Below are 27757 nucleotides of genomic sequence, written 5' to 3' on the forward strand. Positions count from 1 at the left end.
TGTTTTATAGTCTGAAAAATACATTAAGTGTAAGAATGCAAATCCAGTCTGTCATCAATTTCTCTAACAGAAAAAAGTGTTCAGAAAACGCACACAATTATTTTATATAAAAGGTGTATAATGACTTACGATGTACCGTGTTTAATGGGATCCCTAGTCATTAGTGTCCCTCACACTGGAGGCATTTGTTTTACATTCATTTTTGGCTTGTAAACCTTGGTATATTAATAAAAATTGCTATTGACTTTATATATAAGTTTGTGTGCTTTTTCTGGCCACTTCTCAGTCAGCAAGAAAATCCATCTGTCACCAATTTCTCTATTTTACTAGCACATGATACCTATGGATCACACCCATTTTGATTAAAGCATAAGAATGTGAATGGAATTAAGGGGGGGGGGGGAATTCTTCCATTTCGAGGGTTTTAGTATTTATAGAACTCATGTGGTAAACGTGACCAAGCAGTATGATTCTTCAGGTCAGTATAAGCACAGCAATACCAAAGAACTCCAACCAAACTTTTTATTGCTTAAATGTATCAATGTACCGTATTTTTCGGACCATAAGACGCACTTTTTTCCCAAAATTTTTTTTGGGGAAATGGGGGTGTGTCTTGTGGTCCAGATGCACTTACCAGGAGACACCATCTGAGGCTGATGGGCAGCGGCTTGGCAGATGATCGGTGGTGCGGGGGCTCCGCCGGCATTGGTGGAAATCCCGGAGCCCCCGCAGATCCATCCCGGGCTGGTGCGGCACTTTTGCAGGTGATCGGCGGTGCAGGGGCTCCGCCGACATTTTGTGAATGGAAGTGCGGGGGCTTCGGCCTTTGTTGTAATGCTGAATTGAAAATGGCCGCGCAGAGTGAGATCTCAGGAGACGAGATCTCGTCTCCCAGGATTCTCACTATGCGCGGCCATTTTCAATTCAGCATTACAACAATGGAAATGCGGGGGCTCCAGCCTTTCACAAAATGCCGGTGGAGCCCCTGCACCCCCGATCACCTGCAAAAGTGCCGCACCAACCCAGGATGGATGTGCAGGGGCTCCGGGATTTCCACCAATGCTGGCAGAGCCCCCACACCACCGATCATCTGCCAAATCGCCGCCCATCAGTCTAGGATGGGTGTGTGGGGCCTATCACACAAAAGGACAGAGCCCCCACACCACCGAACCTGCTGCACCAGCCAGGGATGAGCCAGACCACCTCCTGTGACCCCACTCCACCAGCGCTCCATATAACACCCTACCCCCCAGGTAAGCTGAATAATTCGGACTGTAAGATGGAATTTCATTTGACACATTAATTTTTTTCCCCATTTTTCTTCTGAAAATTTGGGGTGTGTCTTATGGTCCAGTGTGTCTTATAGTCCGAAAAATACGGTATATGCAGTGCAAGTGCAGTATAATCAATCGCAGTCTTCCCTGTTTTCCAGAGGTGCCACATCCTATTCTGGGACATGAGACATTTTAACTTGCTGTCACACACAACTGGATTGAGATCCGGACTATTTGCAGGCCATGACATTGGCCTTATGTGCCTTTTTTCAAGGAATGTTTTCACAATTTTTGCTCTATGGCAGGATGCATTATCATCTTGAAAAATGATATCCCCAAACATCCTTTCAATTGATGGGATAAGATGGGATAAGAAAAGTGTCCAAAATATCAACATAAACTTGTGCATTTATTGAAGTAATGACAGTCATCTCCCCAAGTGCCTTTACCTGACATGCAGCCCAATATCGATGACTGTAGAAATTTGCATGTTCTCTTCAGGCAGTCATCTTTATAAATCTCATTGGAACGGCACCAAACCAAAGTTCCAGCATCACCACCTTGCCCAATGCAGATTCGCAATTCATCACTGAATCTGACTTTCATCCAGTCATCCACAGTCCACAATTGCTTTTCCTTAGCCCATTGTAACCTTGTTTTTTTCTGTTGAGGTGTTAATGATGGCTTTCGTTTAGCTTTTCTGTATGTAAATCCCATTTCCTTTAGGCGGTTTCTTACAGACGTTGACTCCAGTTTCCTCCCATTCGTTCCTCATTTGTTTTGTTGTGCATTTCCTGTTTTGGAGACATATTGCTGTAAGTTTCTGGTCTTGACGCTTTGATGTCATCCTTCGTCTACTAGTATATTTGCCTTTAACAACCTTCCCATGATGTTTGTATTTGGTCCAGATTTTAGACACAGCTGACTGAACAACCAACATCTTTTGCAACATTGCATGATTTACCCTCTTTTAAGAGTATGATAATCCTCTCCTTTGTTTCAATTGACATCTCTTGTGTTGGAGCCATGATTCATGTCAGTCCACTTGGTGCAACAGCTCTCCAAGGTGTGCTCACTCCTTTTTAGATGCAGACTCACAAGCAGATCGAATTTGATGCAGGTGTTAGTTTTTGGAATGAAAATATACAGGGCGATTCCATAATTTTTTTTCCTCAGAATTGAGTGACTCCATAATTTTTCCCCTATGCTTGGTTTAAAAAGTAATCACTACTGACTACCACATTTTTTTTGTTCTCGATTTCTTTTAGTGTTTCTTAAAGCCAGAAAGTTGCCATTTGAACTGACTAGTTTTGTGCCATGTCTGTGATCTGCTTTTTTCTACAAAATTAAACAACTGAATGAACATCCTCCAAGGCCGGTGACTACATAATTTTTGCCAGGGGTTGTGTATTAGGCTTTGATCTACAGCACATTCAAGGGCAAATATTTAGTTTCCAGTTGCCATAGCAACTGTAATTTCCCCTCAATTGCATGTGGGGAGTCAATGGAGGGTTAGAAGGAAAAAAAAAAATCAGTCAACTCCTTGCATGCTGCAGTAGGTACTGCCTATGGCATATAGGGCGTTCATGGAGCCACTCAAAGCAAAGAGTGCATATTCCTCACTGCTGTATATGAGCCATCAGTGGAAGAGTGCAGTTAGATAAGTGTTAGTGTTATGCACAAGTTGCAGATTAGTCTGCGGATCCACAGCGCATTTGGCCCTGCGGATACGCAGCAGTTATCCATGGGATGTACAGTACCATGTTATCCTATGGAAAACAAAAACCGCTGGCACATGCTGCGGAAAAATCCACGCGGAAACGCAGCGATTTTCCGCAGCATGTAAATTCTTTGTGCGGATTCGGCAGTGTTTTTACGCCTATTCCATTTTGACCTGTGGATTCTGCAGATTCCGAGTGGAAAAATCCACAACGTGTGCACATACACTTAAGATTCACTTACTTTCCACTTACTAATGAAAAAAGTGTTATATCCATTAGAATGTGAATAGGCAGTGATGTGATGGCATGTGGTCAAGTATAGATGATATCACAGAGGAAAGCTTGTTTACACATTTTGTGAGCAAAACCTGTCCATTCCAAAAAAATTACATTAATGACCTCAGACACCCACCTAAATGCACATATAAGCCTGGCATAAGCAGACTAGATTAAAGGAAACATATCTGCCATCTACAAGTTTGGCCATGCAACAATACCAAACGGGAATCACAAACCTCTAAATTCATATTTAGCACAAGTGTAATCCATGTAGAAAACAAAGCTAGTAATTTGATAAATCTATAAAATACTCTTGCCCTACAACATAGCATATTTCTCTGTCCATTCTCTTGCTAGCCTATTGTACCCAATAAATTAAATATACAACTTTTTGGAAGCAGTCACAGAATGCAAGCTGCTTAATATAGTTATACTTTTGAGATACATGGTTAAACAAAATTTAATGTTAACAAAGTCACTGATCACGTAAAGCATACTTACTTTTCCCTATCTGTTTTGTAGATCCGTGCAATCTCTGGCACTAGAGGGTCATCTGGGTTTGGGTCACATAACAGTGAACAAATTGACAAAAGAACTGGTGAGCAAGAAGAAATTAAAAAATTAGTAGTGAATCTATGTAAAAGCATATTTACAATGGTTGGAATTCAGCAAACCTGGAAAGCTATTCTTGCAAATACCAAATATGAATCTACAACATTGGTCGACATGCTATATCATTAGGATATACATTACTATCACAATTGTTGGTGTTGAACAAAAGGGAGTTACATCCCTTTAATTTTTTCCTGCACAAGTCATGGCTACTAGTCAGCCTGGAATATCACTATGTAAGGAGAAACTGCTGCAGCAATTAAAACGTAAGCAACAGTAGCTAACTATGCGATTGTCCAAACTGAAAGACCACCATTGAGAAGGTTTTATCACATACCCCAATGAAAACTTTTTGGATGTTCGACAGAATGTGTTATAAATTTTTTATCCCTTAAAAAAAAAAAAGTTCTTATAAAACTGGGACAACCTTTTGATAGGTGGGGACTTGACTGTCGTAAAAGCACCACTATTCAGAATGATAGAGACACAGAAATACATTACAGGGGTCATTCCATTTCAAGTGAACCAATGCAATTTTCCTCTATTTTTAATCGTTTTGAGATTTTGTTCTCTGGTAGTGTGATAGAGAAGGCAAAATGAAGTAATATTCTGTATAATTTGAAATTTAATATAACACTAAGGCTATGTGCACACGGTGCGGATTCTGCTGCAGATCCGCAGCGTTTCAAGGCTTTGCGGGTCCGCAGCAGATTTAGGTGCGTTATACAATACCATTGTTTTTCAATGGTAAACTGGAAACCGCTGTGCTGTTCAAATCCGCAACATGTCAATTCTTTGTGCGGATTCCGCTGCGGTTTCACACCACCTCCATTGTAGAGGTGTGAAACCACAGGGCTAATCCGCAGGTAAACCGCAGGTCTTTTGACCTGAGACTTGACCTGCGGATTTTTCCAAATCCGCAGCACCAAAATCTACGTGTGTACATAGCCTAAAGTTTCGAAGGGAGAAAAAAAAAAAAAAAATATGCAAATTTCTGTGTTGCATCACTTTATAGGTTTGTCCTCAATTCAGGCAGGAACCAAGAAAGAAACTAGAAAACCACAAATCAACTCAGAACTGTAAAGACTTCTACCTGATCTTTCACAAGTATCTTTGTTAATATTTTGCCCATGCAGACTCCAACGCAAAATTTGGAAAAGCATTTCCGGAAAAGCGATCTAAAATTAATCACGTTCAGAGATGGTGTGGATCCACACGTACCCTGGCCCCATCGTGCGTTTCACCCTGCTTCAACACACGCCCCATGAATTCAGGTGAAATGAGCCTTGGGGCCAGGGGACATGTGGAACTGCACCATCTCTTCAAGTAGGGTGCTTTTGTCATTTTCTTTTTATATCTCTCTAGCTTCTCTATTCACTTTATAAGACTTACTATCCTACTGCCTCACTGTAAGGTGTTTAGCACTATGCATATTTTACTTTGCCTATTACAAAAGGACTGGGATATCTGTAGGTTATCAAATACACTGTGGTAATACAATTTAGATATACTTTGCACTAAGCATTTATATTGTAGTTGACTGTCTTATTCTTGGCAGCTGTATGGTATTGGCATCCTACTGACTATTATGTGAGTTTAATACTTTTTTTAGGCCAATTTTAGTTTATTATTACATCTGATTAGGACTCGGTTCTCAATACTTATAAGATTGTCCACTACTATAGTATATTGCAATATTAACACATCTTTAAGCATGATTAAAAACTTGAGCCATATTCATACTTATTTGGTCAGGGATACCACTGTGCCCTAAAATCAATGCGGAACAGTTTTTTTGCTTCATTATATGAATGTATTCCTTATTTTAACCCCTTTACGACCTATAGGTACACCAAAGGTAGCCTCCTCCGCTTTGGAGTGGGCTCCGGCACGGAGCCCGCACCTTTTCCGGCACATGACAGGTCATCGATCAGCTGTCATGTGCCACTAACAGCCACGTATGGAATCGCGATTTACCCGAGGCCATTAACGGCGTTTAACTTTGGCAAACCTGATGCTTATTAGCTCCACCCATCAGTGCCCAGTCACAAACGTGGGGCACCCATGGGTTGGCATGACAACCCAGGGTCTGCAGGAGACCCCTGTGTTTGTCCTTGCCCAACTGCTAAGAGCATCACCCCGTGGCTGCTGCTTAACAAATGAACATTTTTGCTACAGATAGCTGCTGCCTTACCATGTGTAGCACAAGCGATTAGATGATCGCAGCTTCAAGTCTCCTAAATAGACTATTGAGGCATGTAAAAAGAAAAAGTTTAAATCTTCCTTTTTTTGCCCCATTCCAAAAACAAAAAAAATTGGAATCAAATGGTCGTTTCTTATTCCCTCCTTGGATACAGAGTCTAGGAACAGACTTAGGAAACAATTCGAGAGCACCCGATGGTACTTGCTACAAAGCATTGGAGGACACGCACCAATTTAAGGAATCTTTTTAAATGACGACATTTACAGGAGGGGGGGTGGGAAAAGGTGGGATTATGGTTTAATGTCATGAACATACTGTAATTGTTTGTACCCCTTTTCCATTTTAAAATAAAAACAGTTTAAAAAAAATTGGAGTAAAAAAAAAAAAAAAAAAACATCAGTTTGGCACGCAAAAAAAAATAAAGACATCACTAGGCCCCAGATCCCAAAAAATAGAGACGCTACAGGTGTTGGAAAATGGCACCAATTTTTTTTTTACTTTTACCACTTAAAAAAAAACCTATATATGTTTGTATCAGTAAACTCAATGACTTGGAGAGTCATAATGGCAGGTCAGTTTCAGCATTTAATGAACGCTGTAAAAGACTTTTTGTAATTTCACTTCACTTGGAATTCATTCCTTATTCTCCAGCACACTATGTAGTAAAATCAATAGTGTTGTTCAAATGTACAAGTCGTCCTGCAAGAAACAAGCCTTCACGTAGCATAATTTTTCCGGCTTTAAGTTAGGGCTTTGAAAAGGGAAGCAAAAAATGAAAATGCAAAACCCAACCTGGTGAAGGGGGTTACAATATTGAATAAAAATAAATTTGTGATTTTAATATTAGGAGTTCCATTGCACTTCACTGGCTCTCCTTGGGAACATAGGTCTTTTTGAGAACCTACTTTGTGTTGGATTTTGGTGGCTCCCTTGTGCAGTGTAGTCTCCGTGCGCATTCTCTCGTAGTGCGCTGAGCCCAGTGTCCGGTCTGCTGTTTTGCTTAGATAAATAGTAATAAGCCAGCAGAAAAACAGTGCAACTATGCCAAACATACCAGTGACGTCACCTTTTAAAGATTTATTAATTGAAGTTTATTTTTGGGTTGGGTTTCGGACTAACCCAAAAGAAAAAAAAAAAAAAAAAAAAAAAAAAAAAACACAACTCATTTATAGCTTGGCAAAAGTGGGACTACTACATTCACCTCAAGGGAAAAGGAAAAAAAAAAAAAAAAAAAAAAAAAGAGTGAGGCTGTAATAAGCTTAGACTGAGAAGTATTCCTTCATTGTACAGGATGCAGCACAGTCAGATCTCAACTTCACTTTTGTATTTTGTTTCTGAATGCTTATTTCATGATTCAATATGTTTGGTTTTTTTTTGGAACAATTAAACACGAGAAGCTTTAGAAATGTATGCCATCACAAGAAAGATTTTAGAGTGGAAACTGAATGGCACTTTCACAGTGCATTCTAAACAAACATCTTGCAGCTTGAGGTAGATTTCAGAGGCAATATTCAGACCAAATCTCAACACCCATGCTCTTCAACTGGAGTGAGAATGATCATCCAAACATCCAGTTCATGGACTGCATAAACCAGGACTACAAAGGAGTTTGTTAAAACATTGGTTACAGGAAGCAGAGCCTATCAAAAGGGACTCCGCCCTGTCATTCCATGTATTGAAACAACCAAAAACAAGGATTTTTTTTTCATTCAGCAACGACACTGAAGTCCATGAAGTTGTTGAAGGTGGCACAAGTTTGGCAATGGATGACTTAACTGGTTACATGACCTATGAATACAATTCCCACTGGTGGCTGGTTGATGTACCCTCCAAAGATTAGGACAATGAAGTAGAAGTCACTTTTCTGCACCTTCTAATCAATAATAGTCCCTGGTTAAAAAAAAAAAAAAAAACCCCTTCAAAAGTTATAAAAAAAAAAAAAAAAAAAAAAAAATCAGATATTGACACAGGTGGACTCTAACCCCAAAAGAGGTCAGACAAACTGAAAAGGAAACAGCCGTTGTTAGTAAGATTGTGGACATTAATATTCTCATCCAGTAGAAGGGACAAATTGATTATAAAAAGGTCAGTTTAAAGACTTGCTATTAATGAGTTAAGACTAGCTCATTTTATAGTTTGATGATGTAACTATTGTACCATTTTTAAAATTTTAAAAAAGGACATGTCCGGAAATGTAATAAAAATTACTACATGTAAATTTAAAAAGGTGTTAATATTGATTATTTTAATTTAGTATAAAACATATGATTAGGATGAGACTATTCAGAAAGTCATGCTTCAAAATATGATCCCTCGTAGATCACAACTTGAATTCCTGATCAACCAGAATTAAGAACATAATTAACATGCATTTTCTACAACAATTATAACAGTTTTCCTGAAATAGCCAATGAAAATTTAGAATTTCACTCAAACAAAAAATCAGTCTTGTGACATGTAAAATTAGGTTATGTGCACATGCTGCGGATTTGGCCCTGCGGGTCCGCAGCAGATTCTGCTGCGTTGTACAGTACATTTCCTATGGAAATAAACGCAGTGCACTATTGCGGATTTTTCCGCGAGTTAGAATCCGCAGCATGTCAATTTTGTGCGGTTTCACACCTTATCCATTGTGAGGTGTGAAATCGCAGGGCAAAAGTCGCAGGCTAATCTGCAGGTAAACTGCAGGACTTGTCCTGCGGATTTTTCAACAAAATCCACACAAGCTAAAAACTGTGTGCACATACCCTTTAAGTCTGCACAATTCCGAACAAAAATGGCGCTTCTACCACCTCTAGCTTAATTCTAGCTCGATGTAAGATCTTACTTTTTATCATATAAACCCAATATTCAGGTTTTCAGAACTTTAGAAATCTAACAAAAAAACCTAATGAAGATAAAAAAAAAATAGATTTGTGTACTCACCGTAAAATCTCTCTTAGCCTCTAATTGGGGGACACAGAACCATGGGTGTTATGCTGCTGTCCACTAGGAGGCGACACTATGCATAATCTGAAAAAGATTAACTTTGGCTCCTCCTCTGCAGTATACACCCCTGGACGGCGTCAGCCTTCTCCAGTTTTGTGCAAAAGCATTAGGAGGAACGTAACCAAACAACCATGCCTGTAAGAAGGCTACTATGTAGGAGCTCAAAGAACAATGAGAACTCAACCGTAAACAACGGCCCATAAGGGCAACAGGGTGGGAGCTGTGTCCCCCAATTAGAGGCTAAGAGAAAGATTTTACGGTGAGTACACAAAAATCTCCTTTACTCTGTCGCCTCATTGGGGTACACAGAACCGTGGGACGTCCCAAAGCAGTCCCTGGGTGGGAAGCAATGGACGAATATTGTGCTAGCAGGTCACTAAATTTGGGGCACTGCCGCCTGCAGAACCAGTCTACCCAGGCTCGCATCCGCTGAGGACTGGGTATGAACACTGTAGTGTTTCGTAAAAGTGTGTAGGCTAGTCCAAGTGGCCGCCTTACACACTTGTTGTGCCAAAGCCTGATGACGAATGGCCCAGGAGGCCCCTACTGCCCGTGTAGAGTGTGCCGTGATACCGGCCGGAAGAGGGGAACTGTTAAGTCGATAGGCCTCATGTATGGTGGACTTTATCCACCTGGCAAGGGTAGCCTTGGAAGCCGGCAGTCCCTTGCGACTACCTTCTGGAAGAATGAAGCGGGAATCAGACTTCCGGAAAGGTGCAGTCCTGTACACGTAAATCCGCAATGCTCTGACAAGGTCAAGCGTATGCAGAGCCTTCTCCACTCTATGAACTGGAATCGGGCAAAGGGATGACAGTGAAATCTCATTGAGGTGAAAGTTGGACACAACCTTCGGAAGGATGGTACCGTGCGGAAAACCACCTTGTCCTGGTGAAAGGCTAGGAAAGGCAGTCTGCAGGAAAGTGCTGACAATTCCGACACTCTGCGTAACGAGGTGATCGCCACTAGAAAAAACACTTTGAGACAGAATGGAGAGTGGAACTCCTCTAAGAGGTTCGAAGGGTGGAGCTTGCAATGCTGTCAGGACCAGATTGAGGTCACACGAATCCAGCGGACGTTTGTAGGGAGGAACCAATCGGGAAACTCCCTGGATGAAAGTCCTTACTTGTGGTTTAATAGCAATGCGCTTTTGAAAAAGGACTGAAAGCGTCGACACCTGACTCTTAAGCGAGCCTAAGGATAGCTTGGCGTCTAGGCCCAATTGAAGAAAACCTAGTACCTTCGGGAGGGAGTAAGGGAGTGAGACTTGTCCATGAGATTCGCACCAAGAAAAGAAAGCTCTCCAGGTACGATAATAGATCTTGGCGGAGGCAGGCTTCCTTGCCCTGATCATAGTTGCAATGACTGCCGGTAAAAAACCTGCCTGGGTTAGAATCCAGGTTTCAAGGGCCATGCCGCCAAATTGAGAGCCCCTGAATTCTGATGGAAGAATGGACCTTCAGACAGAAGGTCGTGACGGTCGGGTAGATGCCAGGGGGTGTCTGCTGTAAGTTGAACGATGTCGGCGTACCATGTACGTCTGGGCCAGTCTGGCGCGATGAGGATGGTTGGAACTCCCTCTTGCTTGATCTTCCTCACGACCCTGGAGATTAGGGGGAGGGGTGGAAAAATATACAGGAGTCGGAACTGGGACCAGTCCTGGACCAGGGCATCCACTCCGAGCGACCGCGGGTCGTGTGTCCTGGCCATGAAATTGGGAACCTTGGTATTGAGATGGGATGCCATTAGGTCCACCTCCGGGGTTCCCCAGCGTTGACAGATCTGGTAAAAAATCTCGGGATGGAGAGACCACTCCCCCAAGTCCATTCCCTGCCTGCTGAGGAAGTCTGCTTCCCAGTTTTCTACACCCGGAATGTGGACCGCAGAAAGTACAGACCTCGTGTCTTCCGCCCAGCGGAGGATATGAGCCACTTCTCTCATCGCCTGGGCGCTGCGGGTCCCGCCTTGGTGGTTCATGTATGCCACAGCCGTGGCACTGTCCGACTGTATCCGTATGTGCGAGGCTGCAAGCAAGTGATGAAAGGCTCTCAGTGCCAAGAGGATGGCCCTGATTTCCAGAATATTGATGGGCAGTGTCACTTCCCTCGGTGACCACTTGCCTTGTGCCCTGTGATGTAGGTGCACCGCCCCCCAGCCTGTGAGACTTGCATCGGTATTCAGGATCTTCCATTGTCCTGAGAGAAAGGGCTTCCCTCATGTAAGCGAGGTTGGTTTGAGCCACCAATGCAGGGACCTCCTGGTTGACGACGTCAACCTGAACTCCCTGTCGAGGGAGAAGGGATTCCTGTCCCAAGATCCGAGTATGGCTAGTTGAAGGACCCGGAGGTGAAACTGGGCAAATGGCACTGCCTCTACTGCTGCTGCCATCCGGCCGAGGACTCATGGCAAACCGGAGAGATCGAGGAGGACTGCGAAGGAGTTTACGAACTCCCAGACGGATGGCCAGTGTCTTGTCCTTGGGAAGGAGCACCAGGCCCCTGGAGGTGTCGAATAACATTACCAGGAATGTTAGAGTCTGACTTGGGATAGTCAACGATTTCTGTAGGTTGACTAGCCATCCCAGGCGACTCAAGTGTGTCTATTGTGATTGAGACACTGACCTCGCAGTCTTTGAAAGTGGGAGACTTGATGAGGAGGTCATCCAGGTACGGGACGACTAGGATGCCTCTTGAGTGCAGGACGTCCATGGTGGCCGCCATGACTTTGGTGAACGTTCTTGGAGTCGTGGCGAGTCCGAACGGAAGGGCGACAAACTGGTAGTGGTTTTGGTTGACCGCGAACCTGAGAAACCTTTGGTGGGTGGGAGCAATTGGTATGTGCAGATACGCATCCTGTATGTCTATGGAGGCAAGGTATTCTCCCTGCTCCATGGATGCAATGATGGACCGGAGGGACTCCATGCGGAAATGACAGACCCGTACGCAATTGTTGAGCTGTTTTAGGTCCAGTATGGGTCGGACGCTGCCTCCTATCTTGGGGACTACGAACAGATTTGAGTAGAACCCTCGGAATCTCTCGTTCGCGAGAACCGGCACCACAACTCCTGCTTGAAGGAGAGAGGAGACCGCTTGGTGGAGACCACGAGCCTTGTCTGGTGGTGTTGGAGGAATAGAAAGAACCGGTTCGGTGGAGTGGAAGTGAACTCTATCTTGTATCCGGAAGACACTATTTCCCTGACCCACCTGTCTTCTGTAATAGGCAGCCAGACTTGCTGGAAGAGTAAAAGTCGGCCGCCTACTGGTGGGGTGTCTTCCGGAGTTAGTGAGTCATGATGAAGCGAAGTTCTGAGGTTTTCCTCCCTTGGGTTTCGCTTGGCCTGCTTTCGACTGCCAAGACCTGTCCGGTCGCTGCTGCATCCGTGGGTTGTCCCTGCGTGGAGGGCGGTTACGGTTTTGCGCTGGGCGCGAGACGGACCAGCCCGAGGAATTCCGAAAGGATCAGAATCGCGTCTGGTTTCTTCGTATAAACGTGCGTTTCGGTTTTAGTTGAGGAAGAGAGGTACTCTTACCCCCAGTGGCATTGGCTATCATTGTGTCCAACTTTTCGCCAAAAAGTCTTCCAGTAAGATACGGAAGTCACGTGAGGGACTTCTTTGAGGCCGCATCCGCTTTCCATTCTCGCAGCCAGAGGATGCGTCGGATCGTGATGGCGTTTGATGCTATTCCCGCTACACCTCTTGCGGAATCCAGGGCTGCATGAAGCATGTAGTCTGCTACCACTGCTATCTGGACCGCTTGGTCAGAGAGCTCGGGATTTGAAGCTTGAAGACCCTCCTGTAGTTTTTTGGCCCAAGCCAGGATGGCCTTGGCCGCCCAAACTGAAGCAAACGCAGGGCCCAGAGAGGCGCCTGCCACTTCGAAAATAGAACGAGCCATGCGTTCTACTTGCCGGTCTGCTGCGTCCCTGAGGGTTGAGCTATCTGGCAGAGAGAGTAAGGTCTGCGCTGCTAGCCTAGAAACCAGGGGGTCCACTTCAGGAGGATCTGTCCATTGTTTGGTGTCTTTCTATGGGAAGGGGTACTTCGCTTCCAAATATTTGCGATTAGCAAATTTTTTCTCAGGATGCGCAAACGGTTTGGTATTTTCTCAAACTCATGGTGATTAGGGAGGACCTTAGGTGGTTTCTGAACACTTTCAAAGCAAATCCTATGTTCTGGGACTTCCGGGGCCAACTCTGGAATTTTTAGCACCCAATGAATGACAGATTATGTCCTCAACTAGCGCTGTATTGCTAGGGGGAGAAGGTACCACGGACCTCTCCGTTTTGTTATCATAGTCGGAGTCACAGATGCCCTCCGAATCCTGTGCCTCGCTAAGGTGATCCCTGGAGGGCGACCTGGGGCGGGGATCTTCTGTGGTGGGGGATCTGTGGTAAATTGCACTGTCTGTGACAGGGGACTGCCTAGAAGACCTGGAATGACTGTCTCTCCCTGGGGGGGGAACCTTGAGCTATAGGACGACTCAGGTGATCGAGACCTGTGGGTCCGCTTACGTCTGTGAGAGTCGGAAGCAGCATGTTCCTGAGACAAGCTGTCCGTTTGCGGTGTAACGTCCATAGCCGGGGCCCGACTCTGCAGAGCTTGCAGCAATGTGGCAGTTAGGTTGTCTATGGACTGTGTCATAGACTGAGACATCTGAGTTGCCCATTCCGGCGTGGCCTCTGACACTGAAGCGTCAGTAGGGACTCCCTGGGGTTCTGACCCAGAGTTCTGGATGCAGTCCCGGCAGTGCAGATACGTGCTGCCACTAGGGAGCGTGGCTTTGCAGGCTGTGCAGAATGCATAGAAACATTCCTGCCTGGTTCTCTTCCTTGAGCCCGGCATAGTGCACGGAGGCTGGCTATCAGGGATCGTACAGGGGTGGCTACGCAGAGGGAACCCACAGAGCCTTATAGGAAGTATGGATTCACAGCTGAGTAATGAGAACCAGAGTGTGAGCTTACCCCACCGGTGTTCCCCTAGGTCCAGCGCCGACAGATCCCAGTTCTGTGCCCCCCGGAGACCGCTGTGATGCTCCTCTCCTGGATCTCATCCAAAAAAAAAGATGGCCACCGGGACGCTGAGGAGAGGGAGAAGGGGGCGGAGAGCTGAAAAGGGCACGCTGGGCTGTGTAAAAACATGCCCTTTCTGCCTCAATCCGCCCCTTCTATGACACTACAGCGTGTCATTTTAGTCATCCGGGGGACAGGCCGGGGGGCGGGGAAAAGGTGGCGGCTTCGGCAGATTTGTACCAGACCCCCCCAGAATGGTCGACTGGATAGCGGTGGGGGTAGCAGGGGAAGCGGTTCTTGTATGGGGGGACCCTGGAGCGCTATGGAGCCGCTGCTGCTGCAGAGACAGGGACGCAGAAAAGCCCTGTCTCTGCTGTGCCATGCCAGTCCGCACCCTCCCCCGGCCCCAACAGGATCCCTCAGCTGGTCTGGGGTCCCTGGAAGCTGCGGAATGGTGCCTATTCTCCAACCCTACCTGAGGCGTCTCAACCTAATGCCCCCTGCGGGGGATTAGGGAGGGTGCGTCTGTCACCATCAGGGGGTCTTCATCCTCGCCTCAACCTCAACCCAGACCCCAAAGGGGTTGGGGAAGGGGGGGGGGGGGTGACTCTACTTCGGACCAGTACCCGCAGGTCTGGGGAAGGAACGACATGGGGAATAGCCATCTCAACTTCAACCGGGCACCCCTAAAAAGGGGGCCAAGGAAGGAGCCATGTCGGGAGTCTCGCTGGAGACCCACTTTTCTTCATCTGTTCCTGACGGAAAAAAAAAAAAAGAAAAAAAGAACGGAAAAAAAAAAAAGGTGTGCCTCTTTGCGACACTAACCAAAAACTGGAGAAGGCTGACGCCGTCCAGGGGTGTATACTGCAGAGGTGGAGTCAAAGTTAATCTTTTTCAGATTATGCATAGTGTCGCCTCCTAGTGGACAGCAGCATAACACCCATGGTTCTGTGTCCCCCAATGAGGCGACAGAGTAAATAACTTGAATTTTTAAGCGCTACCTTAGTGAATTAAAAAACTATCTTAAGATGCAAGGTAGAAATATAGATTTGGATCACTTGAAATGGAATGGCTTGCAGCTTTGAAGTCACTGATTTGCCATAGCAATAATGCCATTAAAATGGTTGTGTAAAGAACTGTTTAGAGGCATGTGAATGCATGACAATCCACCTGCAAATTATGCAAGATATGCTACACATTACAGTGCAAGCATGCTAGATGTGACTGCAAATTTGGCTTAATTTTTTGCTCTAAACAGTATGTTAGCAGTCCTTAACACTGTTTTAAAAGAAAATTGGTCTTCAGTGGATAGACACAAAAATGGATTTGTATACATTACACCTCAAATAGAAGCTAACACGAAACACACTTTGGGGCGCCTTCCTGCCGACCAAGGTCATGTATAACTCTTGAATTTCTAATGTATTTACCTCGTCCTTAATGCATAATAGATTATGGCAAACCCCTTCAGTAGCCTACTTGCACTTTAACAACTACACCCGAGTTTATCTCTGCCATCTAATTGCTGATCTTTACAAATCCGCAGTAGCATATGTGCACTTTAACTATTGCACCTTAGTATGATCTATGTTATCTTGATTATTGTGAAGGACAGGAATCGTTCCTCCCACGTCACCAATGTGACGCAACTACACAGGCACAGCTCTCCGGCATCCCCTTTGTCTCAGGTCAGTAAGGAAACTGCACCTAGAGCAAATGGCTGCCGGGGAGGATGTCCTGTTACCCGCTGGGTATTCTAAGATTCGTAATCAGAGTAAAAGCATCTGCCCAAGATTTTAATGGTTTAATTGCCTTAAGGGCGCAGCACTAGATAATTACAGAAAAATACAGTAAGCTATACAATGGAATTAGAGTGGATTTGCAGAGTAAAATATAACAATAAGGGTACAAGACTTAGATATTAAGCAGGAGGTCAATTTACCAGATTGTAGGTTGCATGTGGGTGCCGGGAGCTCTGCAGTCCACAGGTACAAGAATCTTAGTTGCCTGACAGACCCCAAAGCGCGGGCCGCTGCTCCCCTTGGCAGATTTGTCCCCAGTTCCTTCTTAGATCATCATCGTCTGGTTCTTCTGTGAGAGAGTGAGTGTGTCTGCCATGTGCTGCTAGTTCTTAAGCATGCTGGGTTCCTCCCCCTGTGTCAGAGGGTGGGCTAATAATCTCCACCCTTTAGCTCCCTGCAGAACTTATTCCCAATATCTAAGAAAGGGGGTAACTTTCTACAGCATGATCAGATCAGGACACGAGAGGTACCAGTGAATGCGGTTTGTTTTGCCTGTCGTGTGGAGAGCAAACATGGCCCCATTGGGTCGCTGTGGAGGGCCAATCTCTATCTCAGGTCCCAGAGCCCTCACCGACTCAGGAGTTGCACTGCCAGATGAGAGATTTCCTCAGGGTCACGCAGATATTTTTTATGAGTCTAACCCGAAAGGTGTGGTGTGTTCATAATCCATGATCCTAGGATGGAGTCGAAGAGGCTGGGAGAGACAATGGGTGTGTATTTCTGTGTACAGCTGACAGGTTTATTCTAACTGAAGCCCCCAGGCACCTTCCTGCCCCATGCTGGCATGGCTCCTACTCAAGCTTTGAAGTTCAAGTCCTTGCTATTAAACATTGGAGCACTAAATCCTGTTTTCTTCAATATGCTTACAGGACCTGGGGGGGGGGTAGGTAGGAGCAGTTAGCTGCCTGTAATTCTTGTGAACTCAGACCAAAATGGACAGGCCAAGCTCAGACATGAGGCGAGCGTTACGCCCCATATCCAAGATGGCGGCTGCTCCTTCATCACAATTATATATTTGATTACTACCATACTTAGTAGCTTTTTTGCACTTTCAGTTTGGTTTTATCTTGGATATTTCTCTAGGCATTTTTAGCTAGTATTATATATAAGTTTATTATTTGCACTAAGCACTTTATTCCTTAGTATTTAGATAACAAGAAATTTAAATATATAGATATATAATTCCTTAATGTGAGGGGATAGATATATATATATATATATATATATACACACATACATATACATACATACACACTCTTTTACAATGCCATTAGCATTTAAACGGAGCTACATATAAGATCTTTTCCTAATACCCATGTGCTTAAAGATTGCTATGGCTGGCACTAAATGCTTATTTCCAAAGCTGGTTGACATTCAAGTTTATAAGCATTTTTTGAATGAAGAGAGCTTTTAGACATCTTAAATATATTGAATTGCACAGCAATAAAGCTCTGCTCCATATATATGGTAGCTTGTTTTGATGGAATTTCACAGTGAATTTACTTTGTATGTGCTCTAAATAGATTTGTGAATAAGCTTATGGCAAAGGTATACTAATTCCTGTGTCTACAGGTCGATCTTTGTGTGTCTATCCACTGAAGACCAATTTTCTTTTAAAATAGTGTGTTAATTCTAGTTAAATAAAAGTTTTCTTCATTTTACTTGGCATATGCTTCTATCTACTTGTTGAGAATTTTGTATTTTGGGAGTGCCACGTGAAATTAGGTCATTCTTTTTTGGGTTTGTACAGAGTATTGACCTGTGGTGTGGATTTTAATTAGAATGTCAAAGTCACTGCAAATTCAGACCTCACCCTTTGAGGACTTGCTGCATATTTCATTTTACTGCAGAGTTCTCATAAAAGCAAAACAAATTTTTATAACCGTGGCTAGACTCACCCTTAGAAATAGTTAAAGCTGGGGACCACTGTGATCTGAGTATGTCAAGACAAATGCTGCCATTGCTGTTAATATTTGGATGGTAGATTCTCGTTGTAAACGCAACCTGTTAAGTAAAAAGAAAAGGATAACAGAACAATCCAACATTTAAAGTTAACTTAACATTTAGAGTGAATAATTTAACATTTGTTTAACCCCTTTCTGCCATGAGACGTACTATCCCGTCCATGTGCCCTGGAAATTAATTCTCAGGGACGGGATTGTACGTCGTGGTGAGCGCCGCTGATTGCGGCTGGGTGTCAGCTGATTGTCACAGCTGACACCCGGCACAATGTGTCAGGGGCGGCCATGGACCGCCCCCGACATGTTAACCCCTTGTACACCGCGATCAAACAGATCACTGTGTACCGGGGGTTAAAGGGAAACATCGGCAGGGAGGAGGCTCCCTCCATGCTTCCCTGAGCCCCCCACGGCAGCGCAATGTGCAGCGCTGCTGCGGGGGGGCTCTTTCCCTACAGGCCCCCGGATCCAAGATGGAGACGGGGACCTTCGGGGGGCCTGTAGGGAGCTGAAGTCTGCAGCAGTGCCTGTGACAGATCGCTGATATGTCACAGCGATCTGTCACAGGACAGTGATGTCCCACCTGGGACAATGTAATAAAGTTAAAAAAAAAAAATTAAAAAAAAGTGTAAAAATATTTTAAAAAAACATTCCCCAATAAATTCATTTTTTGAAGAAAAAAAAAAAAAAAAACCGCAATAAAAGTACACATATTTGGTATCGCCACGTCCGTAACGCCTCGCCCTATAAAACTGTACCATTAGTTAACCCCTTTAGTGAACCCCTTAAACAAAAAACGAAGCAAAAAATTTATACCACCGAACAAAAAGTGCAATAACGTGCGATCAAAAAGACGCATATAAATATCCATGGTACCGCAGAAAACGTCAGCTTGTTCCGCAAAAAACGAGCCACCATACAGCATCATCCGCAAAAAAAAAAAAGTTAGTTATAGCTCGCAGAATAAAGCGATGCAAAAATAATTTTATATAAAATAGTTTTCATTGCATAAAACCGCCAAAACATAAAAATAGACCTAAATGAGGTATCGCTGTAACCGTACTGACCCGAAGAATAAAACAGTTTTATCAATTTTACCGCACACGGAACGGTGTAAACGCAACCCCCCCCCCCCCCAAAAGAAATTCATGAAACGCTGGTTTTTGTTCATTCTGCGTCCCAAAAATCGGAATAAAAAAATCGATCAAAAAATGTCACGTGCCCGAAAATGGTACCAATAAAAACGTCAACTCGTCCCGCAAAGAATAAGACCTCACATGACTAGGTGGGTCAAAATACAGAAAAATTATAGCTCTCAATATGTGGTGATGCAAAAACTATTTTTACAATAAAAAGCGTCTTTTAGCGTGTGACAGCTGCCAAACATAAAAACTGCCATAAATAGTAAATCAAACCCCCCATTAATCACCCCCTTAGTTAGGGAAAAATAAAATGTATTTCCGGGTTAGGGCTGGAGTTATAATTGGGGGGTTTCCACTGTTTGGGCACATCAGGGGCTTTCCAAATGCAACATGGTGTCTGATCTCAATTCCAGCCAATTCTGCGTTGAAAAAGTCAAATGGTGCTCCTACCCTTCCAAGCTCTGCCATGCGCCCAAACAGTGTTTTACCCCCACATATAGGGTATCAGCATACTCAGGACAAATTGCAAAACAACTTTTGGGGTCCAATTTCTCCTGTTACCCTAAGGAAAATAAAAAATTGGGGGGCAAAAACATCATTTTTGTGGAAAAAAATGTTTTTAATTTTCACGTCCAGGCGTTCTAAACTTCTGTGAAGCACTTGAGGGTTCAAAGTGCTCACCACACATCTAGACAAGTTCCGTGGGGGGGGGGGGGTCTAGTTTCCAAAATGGGGTCACTTGTGGGGAGTTTCAATAGCTTAGGTACATCAGGAGCTCTCCAAACGCACATGACACCCGCAGACCAATCCATCAAAGTCTGCATTCCGAAACGTCACTACTTCCCTTCCGAGCCCCGACGTGTCCCCATATGAGGTATCAGGGTACTCAGGACAAATTGGACAACAACTTTTGGGGTCCAATTTCTCCTTGTACCCTTGGGAAAATAAAAAAAATTGGTGACTAAAAGATCATGTTTGTGGGAAAAATATGATTTTTTTTATTTTCACGCCTGGGCGTTATAAACTTCTGTGAAGCACTGGGGGGTTCAAAGTGCTCACCACACCTAGATAAGTTCCTTGGGGGGGGGGGGGGGGGGGGGGGTGTCTAGTTTCCAGAATGGTGTCATTTGTGGGGGGTTTCCATTGTTTTGGTACATCAGGGGCTTTCCAAACGCGACATGTGTCTGATCTCAATTCCAGCCAAAAACGTCAAATGGCGCTGCTTCCCTTCCGAGCACTGCCATGTCCCCAAATAGTCGTTTACACCTACATATGGGGTATCAGCGCACTCAGGATAAATTGCACAATATCTTTTAGTGTCCTGTTACCCTTGGAAAAAGAATGGAGGGTGAAAAGATCATTTTTGTGGAAAAAAAATGATTTTTTAATTGTACGGCTGTACGTTATAAACTTCTGTGAAGCCCTTGTGGGTTCAAAGTTCTCACCACACATCTAGATAAGTTCCTTGGGGGGTCTAGTTTCCAAAATGGGGTCACTTGTGGGGGGGCTTCCACTGTTTAGGTACATCAGGGGCTCTCCAAACGCCACATGGCGTCCGATCTGAATTCCAGCCAATTTTGCATTGAAAAAGTCAAATGGTGCTCCTTCCCTTGGGAGGTCTGCCATGCGCCGAAACAGTTGTTCCCCCCCACATATCAGGTATCAGCGTACTCAGGACAAATTGCACAATAACTTTTGCAGTCCAATTTCTCCTGTTACCCTTGGTAAAAATAAAAAAAAAAAATTGAACCTGAAGTATTTTGTGAAAAAAACTTAAATGTTCATTTTTTTTTTTTTAATTATTCAAAAAATTCCTGTGACGCACCTAAAGGATTAATAAACTTCTTGAATGTGGTTTTGAGCACCTTAAGGGGTGCAGTTTTTAGAATGGTGTCACTTTTGGGTATTTTCTATCATATAGACCCAAGTGGTTTCAAATGTGATGTGGTCCGTAAAAATAAAATGGTGTTGCAAAAATGAGAAGTCGCTTGTCAATTTTTAACCCTTATAACTTCCTAACAAAAAAAAAAATTTTGGTTCCAAAATTGTGCTGATGTAAAGTAAACATGTGGGAAATGTTATTTAAGTTTTTTGTATGCCGTATCTCTGATTTAAGGGAAAAAAAATTCAAATTTGGAAAATTGCGAAATTTTCAAAATTTGCCAAATTTCCGTTTTTTTCACAAATAAACGCAAGTTATTTGAATGAAATTTTACCACTAACATGAAGTACAATATGTCACGAGAAAACATTGTCAGAATCACCGGGATCCATGGAAGCGTTTCAGAGTTATAACCTCATAAAGGGACAGTGGTCAGAATTGTAAAAATTGGCCCGGTCATGAATGTGCAAACCACCCTTGGGGCTTAAGATACAGTTTTACTCAGGATATTTCCATGCGGGCATTCAGTAACCCTGTGGCATTTTCAGTAATGTTTAACTCTAAAAGGACATCCAAGTCTAAACTTTTGTTTCCAATTCCTCTTCCAGCTAGGAACTTGCAGCTCTTGCGCACCCCCCCCCCCCTTACCCTCAGGTCAGTCAAAGAACTGCGCCTAGGATAACTAGTAGTCGCTGGAAACGCTGCCTTGTCGCTTACTGGCTATCGGGCACTCTGCAGTGAGGGCGGCATGTAGATCACCAGTCCCAGGCAGGGAATACACACAAACCTCCTATCCGTCACTGCCAGGGTTCCCCAATATCACCAGGATGCTACACTGCCACCAGTTCCTCATTTTATATTAACCCCTTACCTACAAAGGACGTAATATTCCGTCCATGTGACCCTGGACCTAACTACCATGGACGGAATATTACGTCCCAGCGACCAGCGGCGCCCACGTGGTGAGCGCCGCTGATCGCGGCCGGGTGTCAGCTAATTATCATAGCTGACACCCGGCACAATGTGTCAGGGGCGGTCACGGACCGCCCCAGACACGTTAACCCCTTGCACACCGCGATCGAACGCGATCGCGGTGTACCGGGGGTTAAAGGGAAGCATCGGCAGGGAGGGGGCTCCCTCCGTGCTTCCCTGAGCCCCCCACGGCAGCGCAACGTGCAGCGCTGCTGCGGAGGGCTTTCCCCCTACAGGTCCCCTGATCCAAGATGGCGACGGGGGCCTGCAGGGAGCTGACTTCCTCACTGCCTGCAAAGCGCAGGCATGAGGAAGTCTGCAGCAGTGCCTGTGACAGATCGCTGATCTGTCACAGTGATCTGTGATGTGACAGATCAGCGATCTGTCACAGGACAGTGATGTCCCACCTGGGACAAGGTAATAAAGTAAAAATAAAAAAAAAAAAAAAAAATCTTTAAATAAATTAGTAAAAAAAAAAAAATATTCCCCAATAAATCCATTTATTAAGAATAAATAAAAAAAAAAAAAAAAAAAAAAAAAAAAAAAACAATAAAAGTACACCTATTTGGTATCGCTGCGTCCGTAATGACCTGCCCTATAAAACTGTCCCATTAGTTAACCCCTTTAGCGAACCCCTTAAAAAATAAAAATAAAAAACGAAGCAAAAAATAATGATTTATTATAATACCACCGAACAAAAAGTGCAATAACGCGCGATCAAAAAGACGCATATAAATATCCATGGTACCGCTGAAAATGTCATCTTGTCCAGCAAAAAACGAGCCGCCATACAGCATCATCCGCAAAAAAATAAAGTTATAGCTCGCCGAATAAAGCGATACAAAAATAATTATTTTTTATATAAAATTGTTTTCATTGCAAAAAACCGACAAAACAAAAAAACGACCTAAATGAGGTATCGCTGTAACCGTACTGACCCGAAGAATAAAATCGCTTTATCAATTTTACCGCACGCGGAACGGTGTAAACGCACCCCCCAAAAGAAATTCATGAAACGCTGGTTTTTGTTCATTCTGCGTCCCAAAAATCGGAATAAAAAGCGATCAAAAAAATGTCACGTGCCCGAAAATGGTGCCAATAAAAACGTCAACTCGTCCCGCAAAAAATAAGACCTCACATGACTCGGTGGGTCAAAATACGGAAAAATTATAGCTCTCAATATGTGGTGATGCAAAAACTATTTTTACAATAAAAAGCGTCTTTTAGCGTGCGACAGCTGCCAAACATAAAAACTGCCATAAATAGTAAATCAAACCCCCCGCTATCACCCCCTTAGTTAGGGAAAAATAATAAAACTAAAAGAAAATGTATTTATTTCCGGGCTAGGGCTAGGGTTAGGGCTAGGGGTGTGTTGAGGTTAGGGTTGGAGTTATAATTGGGGGGTTTCCACTGTTTGGGCACATCAGGTGCTCTCCAAAGGCAACATGGCGTCTGATCTCAATTCCAGCCAATTCTGCGTTGAAAAAGTCAAATGGTGCTCCTTCCCTTCCAAGCTCTGCCATGCGCCCAAACAGTGTTTTACCCCCACATGTAGGGTATCAGCCTACTCAGGACAAATTACAAAACAACTTTTGGGGTCCAATTTCTCCTGTTACCCTTAGGAAAATAAAAAATTGGGGGCAAAAATATAATTTTGCGGAAAAAAATGTTTTTTTTTATTTTCACGCCCAGGCGTTATAAACTTCTGTGAAGCACTTGGGGGTTCAAAGTGCTCTCCACACATCTAGATAAGCTCCATGGGGGGTCTAGTTTCCAAAATGGGGTCACTTGTGGGGAGTTTCCACTGTTTAGGTACATCAGGGGCTCTCCAAAAGCAACATGACACCCGCAGACCATGCCATCAAAGTCTGCATTCCAAAACGTCACTACTTCCCTTCCGAGCCCTGATGTGTGCCCATACAGTAGTTTTCTCCCACATATGAGGTATCAGCGTACTCAGGACAAATTGGACAACAACTTTTGGGGTCCAATTTCTCCTGTTACCCTTGGGAAAATAAAAAAATTGGGGACTAATTGATCATGTTTGTGGAAAAAATACGATTTTTTTATTTTCACGCCCGGACGTTATAAACTTCAGTGAAGCACTGGGGGTTCAAAGTTCTCACCACACATCTAGATAAGTTCCCTGGGGGGGGGTCTAGATTCCAAAATGGTGTCATTTGTGGGGGGTTTCCACTGTTTTGGTACATCAGGGGTTTTCCAATCGCGACATGGTGTCCGATCTCAATTCCAGCCAAAAACGTCAAATGGCGCTGCTTCCCTTCTGAGCTCTGCTATGCGCCCAAATAGTCATTTACACCCACATATGGGGTATCAGCGTACTCAGGACAAATTGCACAATAACTTTTAGGGTCCTGTTACCCTTGGAAAAATAAAAATTGGGGGTGCAAAGATCATTTTTGTGGAAAAAATATGATTTTTTTAATTGTACCGCTGTACGTTATAAACTTCTGTTAAGCCCTTGTGGGTTCAAAGTTCTCACCACATATCTAGATAAGTTCCTTGGGGGGTCTAGTTTCCAAAATGGGGTCACTTGGGGAGGGGTTTCCACTGTTTAGGTACATGAGAGGCTCTCCAAACGCGACATGGCGTCCGATCTGAATTCCAGCCAATTTTGCATTGAAAAAGTCAAACTGCGCTCCTTCCCTACTGAGGTCTGCCATGCGCCGAAACAGTGGTTCCCCCCCACATATCAGGTATCAGCGTACTCAGGACAAATTGCACAATAACTTTTGCAGTCCAATTTCTCCTTTTACCCTTGGTAAAATAAAGAAAATTGAACCTGAAGTATTTTTTTTGTGAAAAAAAGTTAAATGTTCATTTTTTTTTTAATATTCAAAAAATTCCTGTGATGCACCTAAAGGGTTAATAAACTTCTTGAATGTGGTTTTAAGCACCTTAAGGGGTGCATTTTTTAGAATGGTGTCACTTTTGGGTATTTTCTATCATATAGACCCCTCAAAGTGGCTTCAAATGTGAAGTGGTCCCTAAAAATGAAATGGTGTTGCAAAAATGAGAAATCGCTGGTCAATTTTTAACCCTTATAACTTCCTAACAAAAAAAAATTTTGGTTCCAAAATTGTGCTGATATAAAGTAAACATGTGGGAAATGTTATGTATTAAGTTTTTTGTGTGCCGTATCACTGTGATTTAAGGGCATAAAAATTCAAAGTTGGAAAAATGCGAAATTTTCAAAATTTTCGCCAAATTTCCGTTTTTTTCACAAATAAACGCAAGTTATTTGAATGCAATTTTACCACTAACATGAAGTACAATATGTCACGAGAAAACAGTGTCAGAATCACTGGGATCCATGGAAGCGTTCCAGAGTTATGACCTCATAAAGGTACAGTGGTCAGAATTGTAAAAATTGGCCCGGGAGTTAACGTGCAAACCACCCTTGGTAGTGAAGGGGTTAAAGCCTATATAGAGTCAGGATCCAACCTACAGGTAGCGTGACTTTCCCTTGTGAAGTTACCTTTCGTTTAAAACCAAACATGACATGTCTGCGTGTTACTACTGGGGGGCAGAAACTCATTTCCCGGTTTTCTGATAGCCGTACAGGCCACAAAGCGCTGCCATACGTCGCCCATGTGCCCAGTTTCACGTTTCTAGGTCCACTGAGTTTTCAGCATCTAGGATTAAAATAAAAGGAACGTTTTGGAGGGGAAGGGGGGGGGGGGGGGAACACTTAACGGGCCAGATGCAATAAAAGTGACCATTTGATGAAGGGAGGGGAGAGTGAATCGAATTTCACAGAGGCACACAGAGGGGGCTGTAGCAGCGAGAGGGATCGCTTGTGATGCTTAGTCTTTCATAAACCAATGGTGGGGCAACAGGCAGCTCTGAAGAATGTGTACCTAGGATATTATAAATCATCAAATTTTCCTAAAAAGGTGTACTCAGGAGACATTGCACAACAAGTTTTGGGTTGCACATTCTCCTGTTAATATTGTGAACTTAAAAAAATTTGGGGCTAATGCAAAGTTTGTAAGGTTAAATGTTCATTTTTTCCCTCCACATTCCATCAATTCCTATGAAGAACCTGGAGGGTTAAACTTTTTTAATGTGGTTTTGACAACTTAGAGCAGTTTTTAGTATAGTGTCACTTTTGTGCATTTCCTGTCAGACAAAAAAATGGCTGTAAATTTTGCTTGAAAAATTGAGAAGTTGCTAGTCAACTTTTAACCCTTCTAATTAGCCTACCAAAAAAAAAAAAAAGTTTAAAAATGGTGCTCATGTAAACTAGACATGTGGGAAAAGTTATTCATTAGTTGTGTGGTATAACCATCTGCTTTAGATAGTTTAAAGCTTTAAAATTGTGATATTTTCGACTGAAAATTCAAATGTTCAATGTTTTCATAAATACACAGAAATCATATCAATAAAAATTAACTACAAAATTTACAATATGTTACCAAAAAAACACTCAGTGGGAGCCACTGAAGTGTTCCAGAGTTATTTTCACAAAGTGACAGGTCAGATTTAAAAAATTTGGTCTGTAAGGTCAAAATTAGCTCAGTCGCTAAGAGATGTATAGATCTATATAAACATATATGGTACCCGGATACGGAAACCGCTGCTTCATGCCATTATAAATACTCTGGAAAACACATCCCTAATAAAGGAAAGTGCTCCTTTCAAAAAACATGACAGTTTTGGCCTTTCCTGCCCTCTGTATGTCAGAATATCTACATACAAGACCCCTACTTCTGGTTCTTCATATTAGTAGCAATGAAAGGGCTCATTTTTTTGTCCAGAGCCATTATCTGAGCATGTCTAATCTGGGCAAGGGTCGCTAAAGGGAGGGAAAGCTGTGACAAGACGATTTGTGACTGGCAGATATGTTCTCTACAGAGTTAACAGCATTACCCATCATTGTAATTCTTTGATCATTAGACTTTGGGTACAGATGATTTTTCAGAAAAGTCTGGCACCAATTAATCCAGCAGTTTTAGGCAATATTCTGGTGTAAAATCATTGTGCAACGGGAAGCTATGTTAACACTGAGACTTTCGGCAGTTTTGCAAAAGTCAGGCCAGCTTCACCAATGTTTTGTAAAGTATGTAGAGGTCAAGGACGGGGGACATGACCAAGCAAGCCACAATAAACTCATAATTTACACCACAAAGGAGGAGATTAAAGTAAAAAGTTTTACACCAGCCTGACATTCCAGGAACATTGCGGTTAAAAACCGCGCCAAATTTAAGAGGCCCACCTTTTAATGAATTTGCTGGATCCAATTACAGCATCCCATTGAGAAAAGCCTTAATGAATTGGGCACCTATAAATGTGACACATGCACTCCTCACAAAAAGTTAGGGAAATTTGGCTTTTGGGTGAAATTTATAGAAAAACAAATTATCACTGTAGCGTGAACGATTTTATCATGAAAATAAGGCATTTAAGTAAAAACATGAAATGGTGATTTTCTCCTCCAATAATTTATTGAAACAAAAGCTAAACAGTGATGGGTGTAACCCCAAAAATGTCTGTCTATTTGTCATGTGGCCTCGAGCATCAATTACAACTTCATAACTACATATGCTATTGACAAGTAGAGTTGTTTGCGGAAGCATGGCATCCCACTCATCAAGAGCTCCCTCAGGTCATTGAGATTCTGGGGTAGAGAATTACAAGCCTCTACACGGCAACTCAACAGATCCCATAGGTTTTTTTATGAGAATAAAATCTGGAGAAAGCAGGCCACCGCATTTGAGGCATCCCGGTCTCCAGCAGCCATTCCATAATGATGTGATCTCGATGAGCTGGAGCATTGTCATCCCTGAACATGAAATTAGGTCTGTGTCGTTCATGCAAAGGAACAATGACTGGATTAATAAGGTTATTCAAGTAGTAGGGGCTTGTCACTGTACCGTTCAGAAAGTGTACAGAA

At 43.4% G+C, this 27757-nt stretch overlaps 1 protein-coding gene across 1 annotated transcript in view; it reads right to left on the reverse strand.

Moving 5' to 3' along the window:
* Positions 1-27757, reverse strand: part of LOC141086090 (ubiquitin-conjugating enzyme E2 D2) — a 125551-nt gene that overhangs the window by 21172 nt on the left and 76622 nt on the right. The window contains exons 5-6 of the mRNA XM_073571782.1: positions 17785-17890; positions 3776-3869 (exon numbers count right to left, since the gene is read on the reverse strand). Of these exons, the coding sequence (XP_073427883.1) occupies positions 3776-3869; positions 17785-17890 (200 nt within the window). The remainder of the gene's footprint in view (positions 1-3775; positions 3870-17784; positions 17891-27757) is intronic.

Source organism: Dendrobates tinctorius, unplaced genomic scaffold, assembly GCF_039654945.1.
Source record: "Dendrobates tinctorius isolate UK_male_01 unplaced genomic scaffold, ASM3965494v1 ptg000030l, whole genome shotgun sequence".
NCBI lineage: Eukaryota > Metazoa > Chordata > Amphibia > Anura > Dendrobatidae > Dendrobates > Dendrobates tinctorius.